The sequence below is a fragment of the Bactrocera dorsalis genome, chromosome 1, assembly GCF_023373825.1.
Source record: "Bactrocera dorsalis isolate Fly_Bdor chromosome 1, ASM2337382v1, whole genome shotgun sequence".
NCBI lineage: Eukaryota > Metazoa > Arthropoda > Insecta > Diptera > Tephritidae > Bactrocera > Bactrocera dorsalis.
This window is the reverse complement of record NC_064303.1, coordinates 20,617,955-20,637,749: the sequence shown is the minus strand read 5'-3', so window position 1 is coordinate 20,637,749 and position 19,795 is coordinate 20,617,955. Positions and strand designations below refer to the sequence as shown.

At 35.7% G+C, this 19,795-nt stretch overlaps 2 protein-coding genes across 2 annotated transcripts; both read left to right on the top strand.

The window, feature by feature from the left end:
- The first annotated feature begins 1,259 nt into the window (after positions 1-1,259).
- On the top strand, positions 1,260-2,925 carry LOC105225647 (uncharacterized). Its single transcript, XM_029549937.2, has one exon. It carries the CDS (start codon positions 1,410-1,412, stop codon positions 2,916-2,918), a length of 1,509 nt encoding a protein of 502 aa, XP_029405797.2. The 5' UTR covers positions 1,260-1,409; the 3' UTR covers positions 2,919-2,925.
- Positions 2,926-7,960: 5,035 nt separating this feature from the next.
- Positions 7,961-14,972, top strand: LOC105225646 (alpha-N-acetylglucosaminidase). Its single transcript, XM_011204208.4, has 4 exons — positions 7,961-8,109; positions 11,696-11,856; positions 11,940-12,340; positions 12,802-14,972. The coding sequence occupies exons 1-4, from the start codon at positions 8,058-8,060 to the stop codon at positions 14,465-14,467; spliced, it is 2,280 nt and encodes a 759-aa protein (XP_011202510.2). The 5' UTR covers positions 7,961-8,057; the 3' UTR covers positions 14,468-14,972.
- Positions 14,973-19,795: the final 4,823 nt, after the last annotated feature.

Below are 19,795 nucleotides of genomic sequence, written 5' to 3'. Positions count from 1 at the left end.
TTCTAACCGTGCGATTCTGTACTGTGATACAGTCTCAAATCTCTAAATTTGAGATTTTAAGTTAGAGACACTTTTTGAGACTGGAGACGATTTTGCTATTCTGTAAGTGACAGTCACAAAATCTATTACATTTCATCATTCAGAGAAGTTTTACACTTGAATGAAAATAAATAAGTCAAAAGCAAATGTTTTATTTTCTATAACATAGCCAAAAAACATAATTATCAATAAAAATAAAAACATAAGCTGACTTTTTTCATAATATTTACCAAATGTATGTAATAGCGGGATTCTGTAACCAGTCTCTAGTCTCTACTTGAGACATTTTGAGGTAAATTCTTAATTTGTGACTAGTTACTATTCACTAAACAGTGTCTAGCGTTAGTCTCAAAACATTGCCTCAAATTTGAGACCTGATAGTTAGCAGGTCACAAAACTAAAAAGAACTCTTGTCTCCTATTTTGAATATACTGAATAGAGATCATCATAGATATTAATCGATTGTCGTTTTTTATACGTTGTAAGCAGCTCAAACACGAAAAGGTTAAAAATAAATCAATTTTACATAAATTTCGTAAATATTATGAAACAAGGTGAACATATATTTATATTTTTATTGATAATTATGTTTTTTGACTATGTTAAAGAAAATTTAATATTTGTTATCGACATAATTATTTTCATTCAAGTGTAAAAACATCTCTGAATGATGAAATGTAATAGATTTTGTGACTGTCACTTACAGAATAGCAAAATCGTCTCAAGTCTCAAAAATTGTCTCTAACTTAAAATTCATGGTTAATATTTTTATATTTGTTGGCATATCTAAATATCATTGCTCATATTAAATTTATTATTTAATTGGTAAATAAACATTACTATTTTCCATGTTTTGTTAAGATTATGTTCTGGATTTTATTTTCTAAAATGCAGTTTACGAAACTTGGGGCGTTAGCATTCTATTTTTGCTCTAAACATCCGATCGAAGCCAGGCATGTACTTGTCACCTCTTCAAAACTTTTATGGAAATGAAAATCGGTCTGTCAAATCACCACAGTACACTGTTAGCAATGAATGACATGACATATATCTAGAAATCAATTGCTAAACATTCATAAACAAATTGTTTAAGCCTTAGAGGGTTTTATTAATAAATCAAACGACTTGTACCCTTGTGTGTGATTTGATTTTTGATTTTGAGGAAAATTGCTGCATATTTATCTAACGCATAAGTTGGGGTTAAGCCTTAAAGGAATGTATTAATAGATCAAACGATTTGTACTCTTGTGTGAACATTGACGTACGACTTGTCGTAGAAAACTTGCACTTGACATCTCATGGTTATGAACCGGACTAATTTTTTTAATAATGTTTTGCTTTAGTATTCCGAAGCCGTTTTTGCGTGTCTAATGGGATGCATCAACAGTACAAAAAAATTAGGCGATTTAAAAAGCGAAAACGTTTTTCGTGCTGTGAGACTTCACTCCGAAGTGGCAGATCAAGGACGCACAGGATATCTGGAATTAACACCAAGGGAGCTTATTTTTCGTACGGGGTCTAATCAACGTGTTGTATGGGCTTTGCAACATCTACGCAGATATGGGCTTAATGGCGATGTATTCTCATTTGAAGCTGGGCGTCGTTGTATCACAGGCCCTGGCATTTATACTTTTCGTTGTCAACGAGCGGAGCAATTGTATCATATATTTCAAACTTATATAAATGCAGTTTCCCTTGTGACAGACGATGCATTTACATTTAGCGAACGGGAGCGTGACCATCCATCACATACAGTGGGTAGACCAGAAACTGTTCAAAATGCAAATAACTATTTGGAACCTGCACCGGTAGTAAGTTCAGGGGCTGCAGTCTCGATTTTACAGCGTTCTCGAGTGCTTCGGGATTCATTCAGTAGTAGTCCGCTAAGTTTGGACTCGCCAGATTCAGTTCCAAGTTTATCATTTGCCACAAGCGAAGTAGTGCATATTCAAAGTCCACGTTTTCCTTCTGGTCTCGGTATGTATGTGAATACCCCGAATACATCTATGCCAGTTCCCAATAGCAATGTGTACTCGGAATATCCTCTGCGGTCGCACGTAGAACACAACAATAATTTATCAAACGCTTCCAATGGTGTATTTAATACTTTAGTTCGAAAAAATTTGGTGAAGCACTCTTCTCTAGATATTCCACCAGATGAATTTGCGCCTATGCTTACACCACCATCGGATGCATTACACATGTATGCAAACGTTGATAGCTGTTCACTTGCTGCCAATAATTTTGGTTTTGGTGGCATAGCAGGAATGCGTAATCTGATACGAGATCAAGAACGCTGTTATGAAAATCTAAATAGTGAAGAGATGAAGTTAATTCTACCAAAGCAAAATTTGTCGTCTTCTACGCCCGGAAGGAGTCATAGCGGAATAGATATTCCCTGTGACCCTCAATTAAAGCAAACGAAATCAGCAGGAACAAATGCAGTCAATTATATTGTTCTTGATTTAGACCAACCTCGAAGTCCCACACAATGTTCCCCCAAACTACAAGTAGGAAGTGGTCTTTCTTTAACTGCCGTTGATGGCGCTGATGGAAGTATGAAATTGGCTTCAAAAACAGAATCACTTACTGATTCAACACATACTAGTGTAACTTCAACGACTAATCCAATGGCTATTACGACAGCAACGATTACAAACGTGACAAATACAACGAAACAAAATAGTGGTAGTGTTGAGCAATTGGAAAAGAAGGAAGAATCTACGCTTGGTTACTCGACTATAGATTTTATAAAGACTTGTGCACTTATTAAATCATCAACTCACGGTGCAGATTTTGATGCGGAACCAGGCAATGAAGAAAGCAGAATAACCCGACATAGTAAATGTGTGCGAAAAGCTTACTCTATTAGTGAATAGAAAAATTGGTACTTTCTCAGGTAAATGATCAATTAACAAAGCATTTTAAATTATTACATGGTTAAATGACTTTCACTTTAAATAGCGCTTTAATATTGCGAGAACACGTTTCGTGATTTAAAAAAGGTACGTTCTGGATCTGCTGGGTTAATAAGTATGTACAATTAAATAATTCACATTTCATTGTTCGCCTTGTTTAAAAATTTTACACTTGTATTTCGAAATTTTGTGCATTTTCAAGGAACTTTTTCATGCCATAAATGTACTAAACTTATAATCTAAGTTATTACAATTGGGCGATATAAAAAAATGAATTATTATTTAAGTAGAAAAAATCAAAGCTTAATGAATGTGTTGCTGTCAGGTTCATTAGTTTCAAAAATTCGAGCATTTATAAGACAAAACAAAAGTAATGTAGCCAAATTTTGCGTTACCAATGGTTTCTTATTTATTCTTTCAAACGGCGAAATGCAGCGTGAATTGTCCTCTTTGGAACTTTCTTGCTTTTATGTGCGTATACATACATACATATATAATCCATGAACATGTCAATGTATGTATATAATCTTAACATTTTCTATTGCAGTACAGTGTACCAGCATTTAGTACAACAATATAGTTATAAGAAACCTAAAGTTGATTTGGAATTCGTTTAGAGATTTTTAATACACATATACATATGTATGCCGACACCGAGTGTCTGTATTTATCACATACAGAGCAGAAATAAAGGTATACTGGATGTACATATTTTATCAATCTGCATACATATATAAAATAATTGAATGAGTAACTTGTTTTAATAATTTTTTCAACACTAAACTAATATTATCGTATTGATGCAATTGTTCAATTAATTTATTATCTTATGTATCTATTTATAGTGTTTAAAATCTTTATTATGTACTTAAGCCAGATTTTGTTATATTTTTTATTTTTCAAAAACTTTTGAAAAATTTGTACTTAAATTGTTATTTTTTCCATATTGTTTTCATTTATTACAAATAGTGCATCTATATACATATATTTAAAAGCTGTGTTTTATTAGCTGTAGTAGCAAAAATGCCAAAGTACTCATAAAATACATTAAAATTTATCATAAATTTGTTACGGATGTATTTTTATTGCCGAAAGAAATACATTTGCAAAAACAATGTATGTATATGAATATCAATTGAATGTATTTAAGAAAAAAATAATAAAAATTGTAATTTAAAATGAACAATTCTATTTATTTTTAATGATATCTACAATTTATAAACTCTAAAATCAATGAACCAAATGCATGTTTCCATTGTTTGGCGTGTGAAGACCACACATCTAGAGACATTCGATAATTGCCCGAAGTGCGATGTTGGCACATTTAAATCTTCCTTTAGCTGCTTGCTGCTATATGTTGGCAAATACATACATACTTATGTATATTGTTGCTGCGTAATTTATAAACCGCTAGCCCATTGTCTTTTAAGTGGCTATCAACCTTTGTGCGCTCACTTTGAAACGCATGTAAACGGCTATCTATCCAATCTTTTTCTCTTTTCGGCAAGGAGCCTAACACTCCTCCACTACATCCACAACGATCATATTCATGAACTGGGCGAAAGAGTGCAGACTGGGCCTTAACATTAGAGTCGATGACGTTAAAATTCCGACAAATAATCTTAAGGTTTTAGGTGTAACATTCGACAGTCTGTGTTCCTTCACTCCCCATACGATCGCATTAACTGTCAAAGTGCACTCCGATCGAGCACTTACATATACAGGGAGGGCATCGATTCCAGTGCCCAACGTCAATATCGTGGAATCAACAGCGTATGAGGTAATGGAAATTTCTTGTGGTGGTAGGGAGAGTTCTAAGATAAAAAGTTTAACAGTAACGGCGAGAGGACACCACACTGCCAACCCCCATGTTTAATTCCTCTTCACTTTGAATTTTAACCTCGAAATAGTACGGATGTTTGAGGACTTTAAGGTGTCAGTAAGGTAATATTTAAATAAAAAAAAATTATTTTGCATTTTCTGTTCCCTTATACCCTTAGAATTAATGTAGAAACCCACTTTACCATTGGGAGATTTCGAAAAAGGCCCAAAAATAATAATACCTCTATAAAACAGGCCATATTACCCTACTAACCCCTTAAGGAACCCATGGCGGTCATTGCCAAGTATCTTCAATACTGGGTGAGAACCTTGGTGAAATAATTTATTCCTGTCGAGCATACAGATTTAGCATCAACGTATTTATGCTCTTCGGGTAATATTTGGACTGGAGGCGGCGTCCACCCCTACTAGTTGGTGAATATTCAAATTGTAGTCCTATATATGGAAATGATAGCGAAGTACTAAACGGTTATCACCACGAAGTAGCACACCTCTGTTCGGGTGATATCCTGCATCATGTAACTGGGAGGATGTTTATATAAGTATTTCGTGCTCAATATTGCCTGACGGGTCAACTACGACCTAACATTCCATTGAAACCTGATCGACTCAGAAAAACTATATGGCTGTTAACCCGGCTCTCTCCTTGTTCTTGCAGTTAAATTGTGTTTGCTTTGCAATGGTAAAATTGTAGAGAAGCAGTTGTGCGTTGGCAGCACGGGACCACTTAACTTGTGGTTCCCTCCCCATGTATGCATGTTAAGGAGGTCGCCTATCTTCGTGGTTTAAGGGGGTATTCTGGTCTAAACGCGTAATTTTAGCATTTTTTAAACTAAGATAAAAAAATGAATGACAGTTTTACTATCCATTTTTTTATAAGATTTTTATTGACATTTTAATAATATAAAAAAAAATTGCAAGAAAAAAAAAACCAAAATTCATTGAGATACGGGCCGGTGGAGTGGTGGCTTCAAAAAAAAAAACGGTGCATCCTGGTTGACGTGATTTCAACTCTTGTAGAGATCTAAAACGCAGAAAACAAGAAAATTCTTCTTTCATCTAAGGATGTGGTTATCGGGTTGACCATTTTCAAAAAAACAAAAAAAAAAATAACAAAATGGCGCCGATTTGAAAAAAAAGTTTTTGACCCGATTTTTTCGACCTTTTCGAATTTTTTTAAAATACTTCAAATCAAAATTTTTTGGAAATCCAAGGCGGACACGATAGAGCATTGTATAAAGAAGATATATACCAAATTTCAAAGGAATCGTTTCAGTGAACTCAAAAAAGTAGTTTCGAGAAAAACGCGTTTAAAGTTTAGGAGACAATTCTAGTGAAACGGTGTGTCAAAAATAAATTGAATCGTGTCAATACCACCCTTAGCTCCCATATACCTAGAACAGCGATTTTGGAACTTCGAAGTGACTTTATACCGCATATGTAGGCCAGCATGTGAGAGAGCGTGTTTACTGATCAACCTATGGAGTAATGATTGGTGATAATAGGTGAGGTATCTACGCCCACTTTTTCCAAAAAAATTGCCCATGGGTCTTACTACTGCGATCCTCTGTACCATATAAGACTTTTATATCTTAATTGAGTGCTTAGTTATGGCACTTTATGTGTTTTCGGTTAATGGCGATTTGTGGGCGTAGCAATAGTATGATTACGCCCATCTACGAACTCGTATTTTTATGCCCTGATCAGGGTATATTAAGTTTATCACGAAGTTTGTAACACCCAAAAGGAAGCATCGGAGACCCTATAAAGTATATATTTAAATGATCAGTATGTTGAGCTGGGTCGATTTAGCCAAGCCCGTCTGTCTATCCGTCTGTATATATATGAACTGGTCCCTCAGTTTTTAAGAAATTTCGCAAACGTCATTTTCTCTTCCAGAAGCTGCTCATTTGTCGGAACTGCCGATATCAGACCACTATAACATATAGCTGCCATACAAACTGAACGATCGGAATCAAGTTTTTATGTGGAAAACTTTTGCATTTCACAAAAGTTGGCACAGGTTATTTTCTAGGGCAACAATGTAATCTCCGAAGAAGTTGTTCAGATCGGCTTACTATAGTATATAGCTGCCATACAAACTGAACGATCGGAAAAAAATTCTTGTATGGAAAACTTTTGCATTTGACAAGATATATTCACGAAATTTGGTATAGATTATTATCTCCGAAGAAATTGTTCAGATCGGTTCACTATAGCATATAACTGCCACATAAACCGAATGATCGGAATCAAGTGCTTGTATGGAAAACTTTCGCATTTGACGTGGTATCTTTACGGAATTTGACATGGATTACTCCGAAAAAATTGTTCAGATCGAATTACTATATCATATTGCTTCCATATAAATTGAACACATAGTTACTAAAAGAAATGCACCCGTGAGTTGTGTATTAGCTTCGGTGCAGCCGAAATTAACGTTTTTTCTTGTTTTTGTACTAAGGAACTCATATACCAAGTTTCACCGAGATATCTCAATTTTTACTCAAGTTAAAGATTGCAAATATACAACTCTATATCTAATTCGCTTAGTTTTAGGTGATACGTACAACCGTTAGGTGAACAAAACTATAATACTCTGTAGCAACAGGTTTCAATAGTATAAAAATATCGACAAATATGTACATATACCCCGGTTGTCATTAGAGATAATTTAACGACTGCTAAATCACACAACTTTTTTATTGAAAACTCATTCTTCGGATTCTCTACAGAAATCTGCTTACATTTTATGCAAGTTATTTGAACTAATTTATCCTCCAATCCATCTTTTTAAATGCAGAAAACCCAACTCTGAGTACGTGTTCTGTGAAATGATGGATCCATACTATTTTCTTCAATAGCTTACAAAATTTTCTAAATATTTTAAAGAGATTCAATTTGTAATAAACATTTCGGTGATGACCGAAAAATTAAGCCACCGAAAGGCTGACGGTTTTAATTAAGAAGAGTGATGCCGGAATTGTCCTTTTATTATGCATATTTTGAAAAGGAATATTAATTTTTCTATCTTAGATCCTATTTGTTTTTTGTTCGAAGATTTATATCTCCTCGCTTAAATGCGACCTTGCACGTGAATACTGTAAATTATATCATATATGTGAGCAAAATACATACATATATAAATGATTAAACTTGAATACAATCAAAATACATATGCTCATTGAGATTTATATACTCGTGTCAGATCCAAATACACTTCTCGCACACCTTCAGTTGTTATTTTAATTCCGAACGATGAGGTTGATCATAATTCTTATTACAACAATTGCACTTCTCTTCTTTTGCAGTAAGTAAATAATAATAATTGTGTTTAAGGTATTTATGTACATATATGTGTACATATGTATGTATATAATGAGGAGCATAAACTTAAATATTAATTTAAATAAATAAAAAATAACATTAAGAGAGCAAACATATCAGTTGCTTTATAAACAAAAACGAATATATATAAACCGTTATACTAAAAGATAATAAAGTATTACTAATTGCAAAATGTTCAAAAGAAAAAATTTAAAAAAAATTAAGTTTATTAAACTTAAAGATTAAATGCATTTTATAAACATGTCTGCAATTGACAGGACCAGATACTTCTCCCTAAGCTATATCCTAGTCAATTCAGTTTGTTTTATAGTTAACTCAAATAAAAATTGCAGCCGAAAATAACTTTAGTTGCGCTGAGTGATTTTAATACGTATTTTTGCTGTTGGTTTTAAGATAGAGATGAGTTGCTTGTGGGCTGCTTACACTAGAGTGTAGGGGGAAATGTTCTACGGATCATTCTGAACAACTTTGCCTAAGAGCCAGCGATTTTTAAGGCGAGTCTTTTGGGGTTTATAAAAATTTGTTCGTCAGTTTTTGAGATATCCGAACGAAATTTAATTCGTAGGTGCATTATTTTAATATTCTACTGATCCAAATCGGACAACTATATTACATATCTCCCATACGACGGATTATTCAGCTTTTCTAAACGCGATTTTATGGAAAAAATCGACCCGTTCTAGCCTATACTCATGTTCTGAAAAGTTTTCGACAAAAAACCTCTAGCCTTGTCTTAGAGTACTAACTTTACGAAAAATACACCCAAATTTCTTTTAACATCGATCATGTCAATCGTTCTCATGTTATTGACCTCAAACCGACCTACCTCTTTTATATATACATATTTGTTAAAATGGCAAACATTGTTTACTAATTGAAACAAGAAGTGTTAATGTATAGCAAGTGGATAAGTGTTTTGGACCCGACATTTTCAACGATCAAGGACTGATTTGCCGAAATCCGTTGTAACTATACCAGCATAAATGATGCACCCCGTTTATTAAATTCGCAAGAGGCCGTAGACCCAGAAAATATCGCGAAAATTCGTAAAGAGTTTGTGCTTTGTTTTGTGACAATGGATTATACACCTGAGTCCAATCGACAGCCGTGAAACGGGTTTCAACCACCGTTCAAAAAAATGCAAAGTAGGATGATACTCACCGGAAATGAAGCATAAAATAACCAGCGTTAAGGAAAAAATAATTTGCGGGCGATCTGAAATTGAGAAAAGAAAGAGGATGTGTATGGTTGAACTTTTAAGAGTTATAAACAGTTCATCACAATTTCCGGTAAAACTACGAGTCCTACAAAAAAAGTTTTGTGACAATGTTATAAGTAATGAAAATGTCTATAACTTTTTCAAATAACCTCAAAATTTATGTGAAATTTTTTGTTTTGTTAAATACATTTTATTTGCAATCTATTTTAGTAAATAATAAGCAAATTTAATAACAAAACCATAATTTGACTTATATTTTTAATCTCCCATGAGATCAAAAATAATATACAATATAACAATATGTTCTAAATACAAATGTTTAAATAAAAAATTTAATTATAAATTTAATTTAATTTGTGAAAATTAAAAAAAAAAATTTTTTTGGTACTATGGGTCTAAAACTGGTTTAGAGCCAACGATGTTTAAGCCTTGAATCAGTTAATATATGTATTTCATTGAAACTAAAAAATAAACAATTCTACATTTTCAATGTTTCTAGTGAAAACTACACCAATCATAGTACCATTATTGTAGTTGGTACATTTCTACAATTTTTCGTTTCAATGTTAAGGACATACTTCTCTCAAGTAATCAGCAAGTGGAGCAGACTCCTATTTCTTTAAATCATTATTGAAGTCATCAGATAAAATGGCATGCATTTGCTAGTACGAGAAATTTGTGCTGAGGACGTAGCAAGGGAAAAACATAACAAGAAAAAACGTTAACTTCGGCTGCACCGAAGCTAATATACCCTTCACAGGTGCATTTCTTTTAGTAACTATGTGTTAAAGTAAATCTTAAGACGTAACCGGACAGTGTTAACCAGGCGTTAACTGAAAAGTCTCCAATACAAGCATTTGACTCCAATCATTCGGGGTGTATGGAAGCTATATGCAATAGTAATCCGATGTGAACAATTTTTTCGGAGATTATTTTATTATCTTAAGCAGTAATGCATTGTCAAATTTCGTGAAGATACCACGTCAAATGCGAAAGTTTTCCATACAAGCCCTTAATCCGTTCGTTCGGTTTGTATGTCAGCTATATGCTATAGTGAGAAGATCTGAACAATTTCTTCCGATATTACATTATTTCTATGAACAATAACTCATACCAAATTTCGTGAAGATATATCGTCAAATGAGGAAGTTTTCCATGCAAGCATTTGATTCCGATCATTCTGTTTGTATGGCAGCTATATGCTATAGTAAACCGATCTGAACAACTTCTTCGCATATTACATTATTATCTTAGAAAATAACCTGTGCCAACTTTTGTGAAGATACACTGTCAAATGTGAAAGTTTTCTATACAAAAACTTGATTCCGATGGTTCAATTTGTATGACAGCTATATGTTATAGTGGTCCGATATCGGCAGTACCGACAAATTAGCAGCTTCTCGAAGAGAAAATGACGTTTGCGAAATTTCGAAACGATATCTTAAAAACTGAGGGACAAGTTCGTATGTATACAGACGAACATGGCTAAATCGACTCAGCTCAACATGCTGATCATTTAAATACATACTTTATAGGGTCTCGACGCTTCCTTCTGGGTGTTACAATCTTCGTGGCAAACTTAATATACCCTGTTCAGGGTATAAAAATCGATTTTTAAACCTTTCTGCTGGTACACATATCCCCAGTTTCAATTCTTCTATGAAAAGGATATTTTCATGGCCGTTGACTCTGAAGAAAGCGCTTGCATCTGTTGAGCCTAATTTGCCTTAAGCGCGTTGTCAGAATACTCGTGGGACCGACGGTAGGCTTCTATGTGGAGATTATCTCGAATAAATCTTGACTTTAATCTGGTCGATCCATTTCACTTCATTTAAACTGATATCACTTGTTTTTTGTACCAAATTCGTACTATTTATATTCAATAAAACATATTATTAAGATATTCACCGATATACAATATAATATAAAGTATAAAGTTATTTTAAATGTCGAAAATTATTATATTGGTTAAGATAAGGCTTTCAGAATCAGATATTTATGTAAAGTTTTGTGTTGTATCCGTATCTTCTTTTATACTTTATTTCTTTTGTAAAAGCAAGTTACCTAAAAAGTTGTTGCAAACCAGTCAAGTAGTATATATTGTGTTAACCAATTCTTTAACAAGTGCAGGCGAAAAATTCGTATTATCAAAATCATTTTTTGTGGCTTACTGATGAGACAATTATTACACTTTAAATATAAACCATTGTATGGGATTACAATATGTGTAGTATGTATTACATAAGGATAAAATATAAGAAATATTTTTAGATCTAAAAAAGCTATGCTTATAATTTAGTAACTCAGCTCTTTGTAACATATTTTCCAGAATGCTCAAGCTCTGCTGTCATTGATCTAGGTGATGTTGAAACACCTACAGGAACACAAGAAATCGCCGTCCGAGATTTAATTATACGCACAATTGGCGAAGATGCCTCAAAAAGTTTCGTTGTACATGTTGATAAGACAATGCCATCCAGAAGTTTTCAAGTAAGCTGTAGTATATATATTCTTATTTAAATATTATATTTAGAAGTATATCAAATAATTGTAATTTTTTGAAATCATCTTAGATTAAGAAGACAGAAGCATCCACGTTAAGTATTATTGGGTCAGACGGTGTTGCAGTGGCTAAAGGTTTTCATCATTATCTCAAGTATTACTTGCATAAGCACATCGACTGGACCCACACTAAAGTTGAGTTGCAATTGCCAATTCAGCTACCAAATGCCACGATTTTCTCTAAATCTGCCAGCAACTTCATTTATTATCAAAATGTTTGTACATGGAGCTACAGTTTTGCATGGTGGACCTTTCCCAATTGGCGCCGCCACATCGATTGGATGGCAATGATGGGTGTAACCTTAACGTTAGCACCTATTCAAGAATACATTTGGCACGAAGTCTATGTTGAAATGGGCCTGACGAAAGATGAAATAGATGAGCATTTTGCAGGCGCAGCTTTTCAAGCGTGGTAAGTGTGGTATTCAGAAAACCTTTTTTTTTTTTGATTCCGAATTCGCAGTATCGCATGCGATTTTCATTTTTGAACCTATGAGTATTTTATTTAGAAAGTACTCATAACAAATTTACAGACAAGCTGAAAAAGCATGCCCTCTAAACTTTCTAAGACGTTTCGACCAAACTCCTAAAGCTAAATTGTTTAAAGTTAATAAATTTGAGTTAACCTTCCAACTAATAATAATAAAGCTTGACATAGCTATCGTAAATATCGAAATTAAAAATTTCAACTAGAATCCAGTTTAGTTGAAACCCGTAATAGGGTATATCCGATTATCATTGATCTGTTTGGCTGATAAATCTATCAATATTGTCCAGAAAGGTCTTTAGAGAAAAGATGAACAAAAATAAAATAAATCATACAAAATGTTTCTTTCCTAACTTTGCACATATCAACTCTTATATTGATTACAGGCAGCGCATGGGAAACATTCGTGGCTGGGGCGGACCGATACCACATTCATATAGACGTATGCAAAAAATACTGCAACAGCGAATTTTGAAAGCAGAACGTGATCTTGGTATACGTGTAGCTTTGCCGGCCTTTGCGGGACATGTACCTGTCGCCATGACACGAATTTTTCCGAACAACACTTTTACAGCTGTCGAACGTTGGAACCACTTTCCAGATAAATACTGCTGTGGTCTTTTCCTCGATCCTAGCGATCCGCTATTTAATCAAATTGCAGTCAAATTTCTTAACAAGACCATTGATAATTACGGCAGTGATAATATATACTTTTGTGATCCCTTCAATGAAATTCAGCCGAGGTTCGCAGATGCTGAATATATGAATGCCACGTCATTTCATATTTACGAGTCTATGCGTTTAGTTGACAACTCGGCGATTTGGCTCTTACAAGGATGGATGTTTGTGAAGAATATTTTTTGGACAGATGAATTGATCAAAGCTTTTCTGTTGGCAGTGCCGCTTGGCAAAATGCTAGTATTAGACCTGCAAAGTGAACAATTTCCTCAATATGAGCGTACACATTCGTTCCATGGTCAACCATTTATTTGGTGTATGTTGCATAATTTCGGTGGAACCCTTGGAATGCATGGATCTGTTGATATTGTCAATACGCAAATACGTTTAGCAAGAGATATGGTAAACACGTCGATGGTAGGTGTCGGTATTACAGCGGAAGGTATCAATCAAAACTATGCCATGTACGAGTTGGCTTTGGAACGCGGTTGGATGAAAGATGACTTTGATTTAAATAATTGGTTTGAAGTTTATGCTGATGTACGTTACGGTATTCGGGAAACCCGTTTGCATAGTGCTTGGCAATTACTCCGTCAATCTGTCTATTCCTACAAAGGATTATTAAAAATTCGAGGAAAATATTCTATTGCAAGAAGACCCTCCACAAACCTCAGTCCATGGGTTTGGTATAACACTTCGAATGTTTATATTGCTTGGGCTCAAATGATTTCGGTTATAGGAAATACTACCATTCCTCTACACAATCTACCGTTTGTCTCCCATGACCTTGTTGACATTACTAGACAATTTTTACAAATAACCTTCGACCAACTCTACGTGAATTTAATGGCTGCCTATACAAGTAAAAATATGGAGAAGTACGTTTTTATAGCAGATAAAATGCTGGAGGCTCTAAATGATCTCGAAACAATATTAGCCACAAATATGGACTTCTCATTAAGTCGATGGTTAGAAGCAGCAAAGAATTTGGGACGAACGCCGGTGGAGAAACAGCTTTACGAAATGAATGCACGGAATCAAATAACTGCATGGGGGCCTAACGGCCAAATTTTAGATTATGCAACGAAACAGTGGTCCGGTATTGTTATTGATTACTTTCGGCCACGTTGGGCGCTATTTCTACAAATGTTGCAAAAAAGTCTCGAGTCTAATAAAAAATTTAATGAAGAAGCATTTAAACGTACCGTTAGTCAGGAGATTGAAAATCCATTCAGTATCAGCACTAAAGTATACCCATCAGAACCGGTTGGCGATAGTTTTACCGTTGCTCAGCGAATTTTCCTCAAATGGACCACATATGCTGACGATTCCCATTTTAAAAAGTATTGCATTAAATCTATCCGATATGTATGAGCTAATATATGACAAAACTCATTACGAAGATAAATTATTATTAGGTACAAACATATATTTTTGTAACTCCTGTTGTAAAACGTTTTTATTATTTATATTGTAATGACACTGCAGTTAATGTACTCTAAATTTGACAATGACTTGCATATTTGTCAATACTGCCGATCGTGAATAGAACTTGATTGATCCGTGATAATAGTGTTTTTCAAGGAGTGCTCATTGAATGCGCTCATTTTTATAACAATTGATAGTTTGTAAAAAAATATTTAAAGCCATCAGTTGTACCATTCTTATAAGTATGTATGAGTATTCGCCGTTACCGTGGTTAAACACATTTCCGAACTTTGACTAATTTATGAATAAATGGGTTCGCCTAAAATTTGTATCTGGACATGAGTTTATTAAGTGTCGAAATGTTCTGTTCCAAACTAAATTTTAGATTGATCTAACGTAATTTAAACTGGCATAAGACGTTAATTAAAACAAAAAACATCATCTCATTAAATTTGCTTAACATTTCTTGCGTCACAGAAGAGTAGAAAGGTTAAAAGGCTTGTGATTATCATTATAATCTCAACCCAAGTATCCTAGAGAAATAAGTTAGGATGGGTAACGTTCAGGTGTAACACTTCTGTATTTGTGAGGCTCAAAGCCGGTAAAGTATTTGCAGTTGTTGCAAAAATGCATATTACATAATGTTGCAAATGAATCATATTTGGCATCTTGTTAATCTATATTCTACGGCATAAACTCGTATAGTTTCAAACAGTGGCTAAGCCGGGGTTGACGGCCAGGAAGGTTTTGCTGTGTGTTTGGTGAGATTGGAATCATCCACTATCAGCTGCTCCCATATGGCCAGCCGCTTAATTCTTCCACCTACTGCGAACAACTGGACCGCTTGAAGCAGGCGATCGACCAGAAGCGTCCAGAATTGGCCACAAGGCAGAGTGTAGTGTTCCACCAGAATAACGCCAGACTCCACGCTTCATTGATGACTCGTCAGAAGCTACGGGAGCTCGGATGAAAGGTTTATCGCAACCACCATATAGCCCGAACATAGCGCCAAGTGATTACCACCTGTTCCTTCCCATGGCGAACGCCCTTGTGGTGTAAAGTTGAACCCAAAAGACTCTTGTAAAAAGTGGCTATTCGAGCTCTTTGCATATAAAGAGGGGGGCTTCTACGAGGGGGTATTATGAAATTGCCGTTTAGATGGAAACAGATTATCGAACGAAACTAAATCCGATCACTGTAACACTTTTTATAAAGCATTAAATACAGAGCAAAAAAAGATGGAAGGGAGATATTTCTTTTGCGTATAAGAGGAAAAATAATATATATTAGGCTGCTCAAACCAAGTTAAATTACTTATAAAGAATGTTTAAAATAAAATTTCCACTGAATTTCAGTAAAATATCTCACATATTGACATACAAAAATGGATTAAAGTTATTTGAAAAGTCGGGTATATTGGGGATATGGGAGGTTCCGGATAGATTTCAATAACTTTTGGCATTACTCAAGTATTTATTTGAAAATAACTCGCACGTTGACTGACACGTTTGACATGAAGTATACTTCTTCTTCTCTTCTTAATTGGCGTAGACACCGCTTACGCGATTATAGCCGAGTTTACAACAGCGCGCCAGTCGTTTCTTCTTTTCGCTACGTGACGCCAATTGGATATTCTAAGCGTAGCCAGGACCTTCTACACTTGATTCTTCCAACTGAGTGGAGGTCTTCCTCTTCCTCTGCTTCCCCCGGCAGGTACTGTGTCGAATACTTTCAGAGCTGGACAACATGATCTAGCCAGCATAGCCGCTGTCTTTTAATTCGCTGAACTATGTCAATATCGTCATATATCTCATTCAGTTCATCGTTCCATCGAATGCGATATTCGCCGTGGCCAACGCGCAAAGGGCGCCATAAATCTTTCGCAGAACTTTTCTCTCGAAAACTCGAAACGTCGACTCATCAGTTGTTGTCATCGTCCAAGCCTCTGCACTATATAGCAGGACGGGAATTATGAGTGACTTATAGAGGTTTGTTTTTGTTCGTCGAGAGAGGACTTTGCTTCTCAATTGCCTACTCAGTCCGAAGTAGCACCTGTTCGCAAGAATTATCCTGCGTTGGACATCGCAACGTTACAATCGACTACAACCCGTGCCCATCCCACCATTGATATCGAGTGTTAAAAAGGGAAGCGAAACGCATTTGCTGACAGAAAAAGAGCAAAAAAATGCAATGACTAACAGAAGTTTTCAAGACCGGAGCATACTCTTGTAGAACCCCACAAGTGATCTGGTAACTGATGCCCAGAGCACACTAAAATTATGGAGTTAACACTTCTCCAGCCTGCTGGATGGCAGTGAAAGCAAACCACCAGGAGAAGACGAATCCGATTCCCCAATCGATGACGATGAAGCGGACGTGTGTTCAAAAAATATCGCGACAGTTTGTTGACAGTTTTCTTCGATTGCAGGGACGTGGTGCATCATGAGTCTTGCCACAGGAAGACGGTCAATAAGGAATATTACCTGCAAGTTATGCGCAATTTGCGCGAAGCAATCCGCCAGAAACGCCCGGACTTGTGGAAGAACAAAAATTGGCTTTTGCCAAGAAGAAGAAGATAAAAAAAAAATGATTTTTTTTGAAGTGCTTCGAAGATTGGAAAAACCGTTGGCACAAGTGTATAATATCTCATAGGGATTACTTTGAAGGGGACAAAATAGATATTCATGAATAAATAAATAACACACCTCGTACAATTCTGAGGAAATGATTCTCTTCGAATTTTACCGATATTTTAGGAAAAAAGTCAACTATAGGCACTGGGTCCACATATTCAATAACTAAGGGCTTGAACAGTTTTGGCTCGATTTAAACAATTTTTGGTATACTTCAAAGTTTAATCCTGTTATTTTAATTGGTTCTTTTTTTACATACTAAAATATGAAAGAATCAGATGGAATTTAAAATTGTGTTATATGGAAAGTAGGCGTTTCCACCATTTTCACACTGTAACATATAAAGTTTTGAAGAATTGTATATACCGATTATGGCTGCAATTGGTACGAGGGCTGCTATATATATTTCTGGCCTAATAATGAAAATAGGAATATTTATCAACGAAAATGTTTTTTTTTTTTTTTCGTTGGATTTGGCTCGTCTTGGAAGACCCACACGGTCGATTGCTGTTTTGTTTCGAGCTCATACGCATAGATCCATGATTCGTCACCTGTGACGATCTTATAAACGTCTTTTGAAGCACCGCGATCGTATTTTTTCAGCATTTCTTTACACCAATCCACACGAGCCTTTTTTTGAGCGATTGTCAAATTGGCCGGGATCGAACGAGAACAAACCTTTTTTACGGCCAGGTGTTCATGCAATATCGAATGTATGCTGGTGGGAGAAATGCATAGGCATGCCTCTATCTGAAGGTATGTTACATGACGGTCTTGCATTATCAGTTCACGTACGGCATCGATGTTTTCTGGCACAACGGCTGTTTTTGGATGACCTTCACGGAATTCGTCTTTGAGCGAGCGTCGGCCACGATTGAATTCGTTGTAACAGTTTTTCACAGTGCTATAGGATGGTGCTTCATAGCCATACAAAGATTTTAGTTCATCGATGAACTCTCGTCGTGATAATCCACGGCGGAAGTTGTGAAAAAAACACTTAGTGTTGCCTAGTCCAAAAATATATATAGCAGCCTATGTAGAGAGTGTCTCGAGATATGTGACTTCTCCTAAAAGTGGGTGGTACCAAGTCCATCGCCCAAATTTTTGACACCGGCTTCCATTTATCACTTTTAGTAGTTTGTAACAAAACCGTTATATGGGGAATGGACGGAGTTATCATCAGATATTTTCACACTGTCGTAAGAAGGGTTGAAAGAATTGATCCTGTGTAAATTTAGATGATATGGTGCCCCTCTTTAATGTGATTCGTTGTGCCAACTCTGAATTCTGTGTAAAATTTTCAGCTTAATTATTACCCTTTATATGTTTTCGATTAATGGCGTTTTATGGACGTGGCAGTGGTCCGATTACGTCTATCTCGAACTGTTACCAAGGAACATGTGTACCCACTTTCAATAAGATATCTCAATTTTTACTCAAGCTATCGTTATAACGGACGTACAGTCGCTCGGAATTCAACTCGTTGCGTCATCCTTTTAGGTGATACGTATTTTAGGTGAACAAAGCTATAATACCCTGTAGCAACTGGTTGCAAAAGTCTAAAAATTCTGTATCTAAGTGAGAGAGAAAAAACCGCTTTTGGACGGGGAAATGTACCGTTAAATTTGTTAAAAAAGTGCAAGATGTTAGCTTTGATAAAGGAAGCTTTTGTGCTTTGTATTTGGTACAAGTTTTTCCTGGCAAAAAAGAGGGAACGAGTTCGTGGGTGGGCGTTATCAAAATACTTTCACGCCCAGACACGCCTTGATAAGTCCCTTTTTAGCTTGAAGAGAAAATGATGTTTGCAAAATTTCAAAACGATATCTTAAAAACTGAGGGACTAGTTCGTATATATACAGACAGACGGACGGACAGACGGACATGGCTAAATCGACTCAGCTCAACATACTGATCATTTAAATATATACTTTATAGGGTCTCCGACGCTTCCTTCTGGGTGTTACAGACTTCGTGGCAAACTTATATCGGTATTCTGCGTGAGACGATTGTCTCATGTCTCTAATAGTGACTATAGTAATTTAGTGATTCTGTTAGTCAGGAGTCTCATTTTGGTATTCTGGCAGTTACAGTATAGTAGTATACTGTAAAGTAGTATACTCTAATTCACTCTAATCTAAGCTCGAACCACTATCTTGTTGCAGCCAAGATTCGTATCCGCCAAGGAAGCTTCGACGTCGAGAAGCTGCAATCACAGCAGACAGCTGAACGATTTTCTACTCGACTTGCATTCTTGCTCCCTGAGAGCACTCGTCAACAACTCGGTAAAAGGGAACTGTGGGACGGCATTTCAAACTCCTTACGTACAGCAACCGAAACCATTTGTTTTCGGAAAATGCAAAAGAACAGCTGGCACGACCAGAAGTGCTGGGTCGCAATGAAGAGAAAACAGACTGCCTACCTCGCAACGTTACGATCGACCACAACACGTGCGGGATGGGATAGATACCGAGAGTTGAAGAGGGAAGCGAGACGCATTTGCAGACAGAAAAAGAAAGAGGCCGAAATGCGTGAGTATGAAGAGCTTGGCAAGCTGGCCGACAGGGGTAATGCTCGAAAATTCTACTAAAAAATACGGCGACTTTTAGGTTTCAAGAGCGGAGCATACTCTGGTAGAACCCCC

Excerpts from the sequence above, each read along its gene's own strand:
- LOC105225646 (XM_011204208.4), top strand. The coding sequence starts at position 8,058 with ATGAGGTTGATCATAATTCTTATTACAACAATTGCACTTCTCTTCTTT. Across the intron at positions 11,857-11,939 it reads TGCCATCCAGAAGTTTTCAA|ATTAAGAAGACAGAAGCATC; the intron begins GTAAGCTGTAGT and ends AAATCATCTTAG. Across the intron at positions 12,341-12,801 it reads GGCGCAGCTTTTCAAGCGTG|GCAGCGCATGGGAAACATTC; the intron begins GTAAGTGTGGTA and ends TATTGATTACAG.
- LOC105225647 (XM_029549937.2), top strand. The coding sequence starts at position 1,410 with ATGGGATGCATCAACAGTACAAAAAAATTAGGCGATTTAAAAAGCGAA.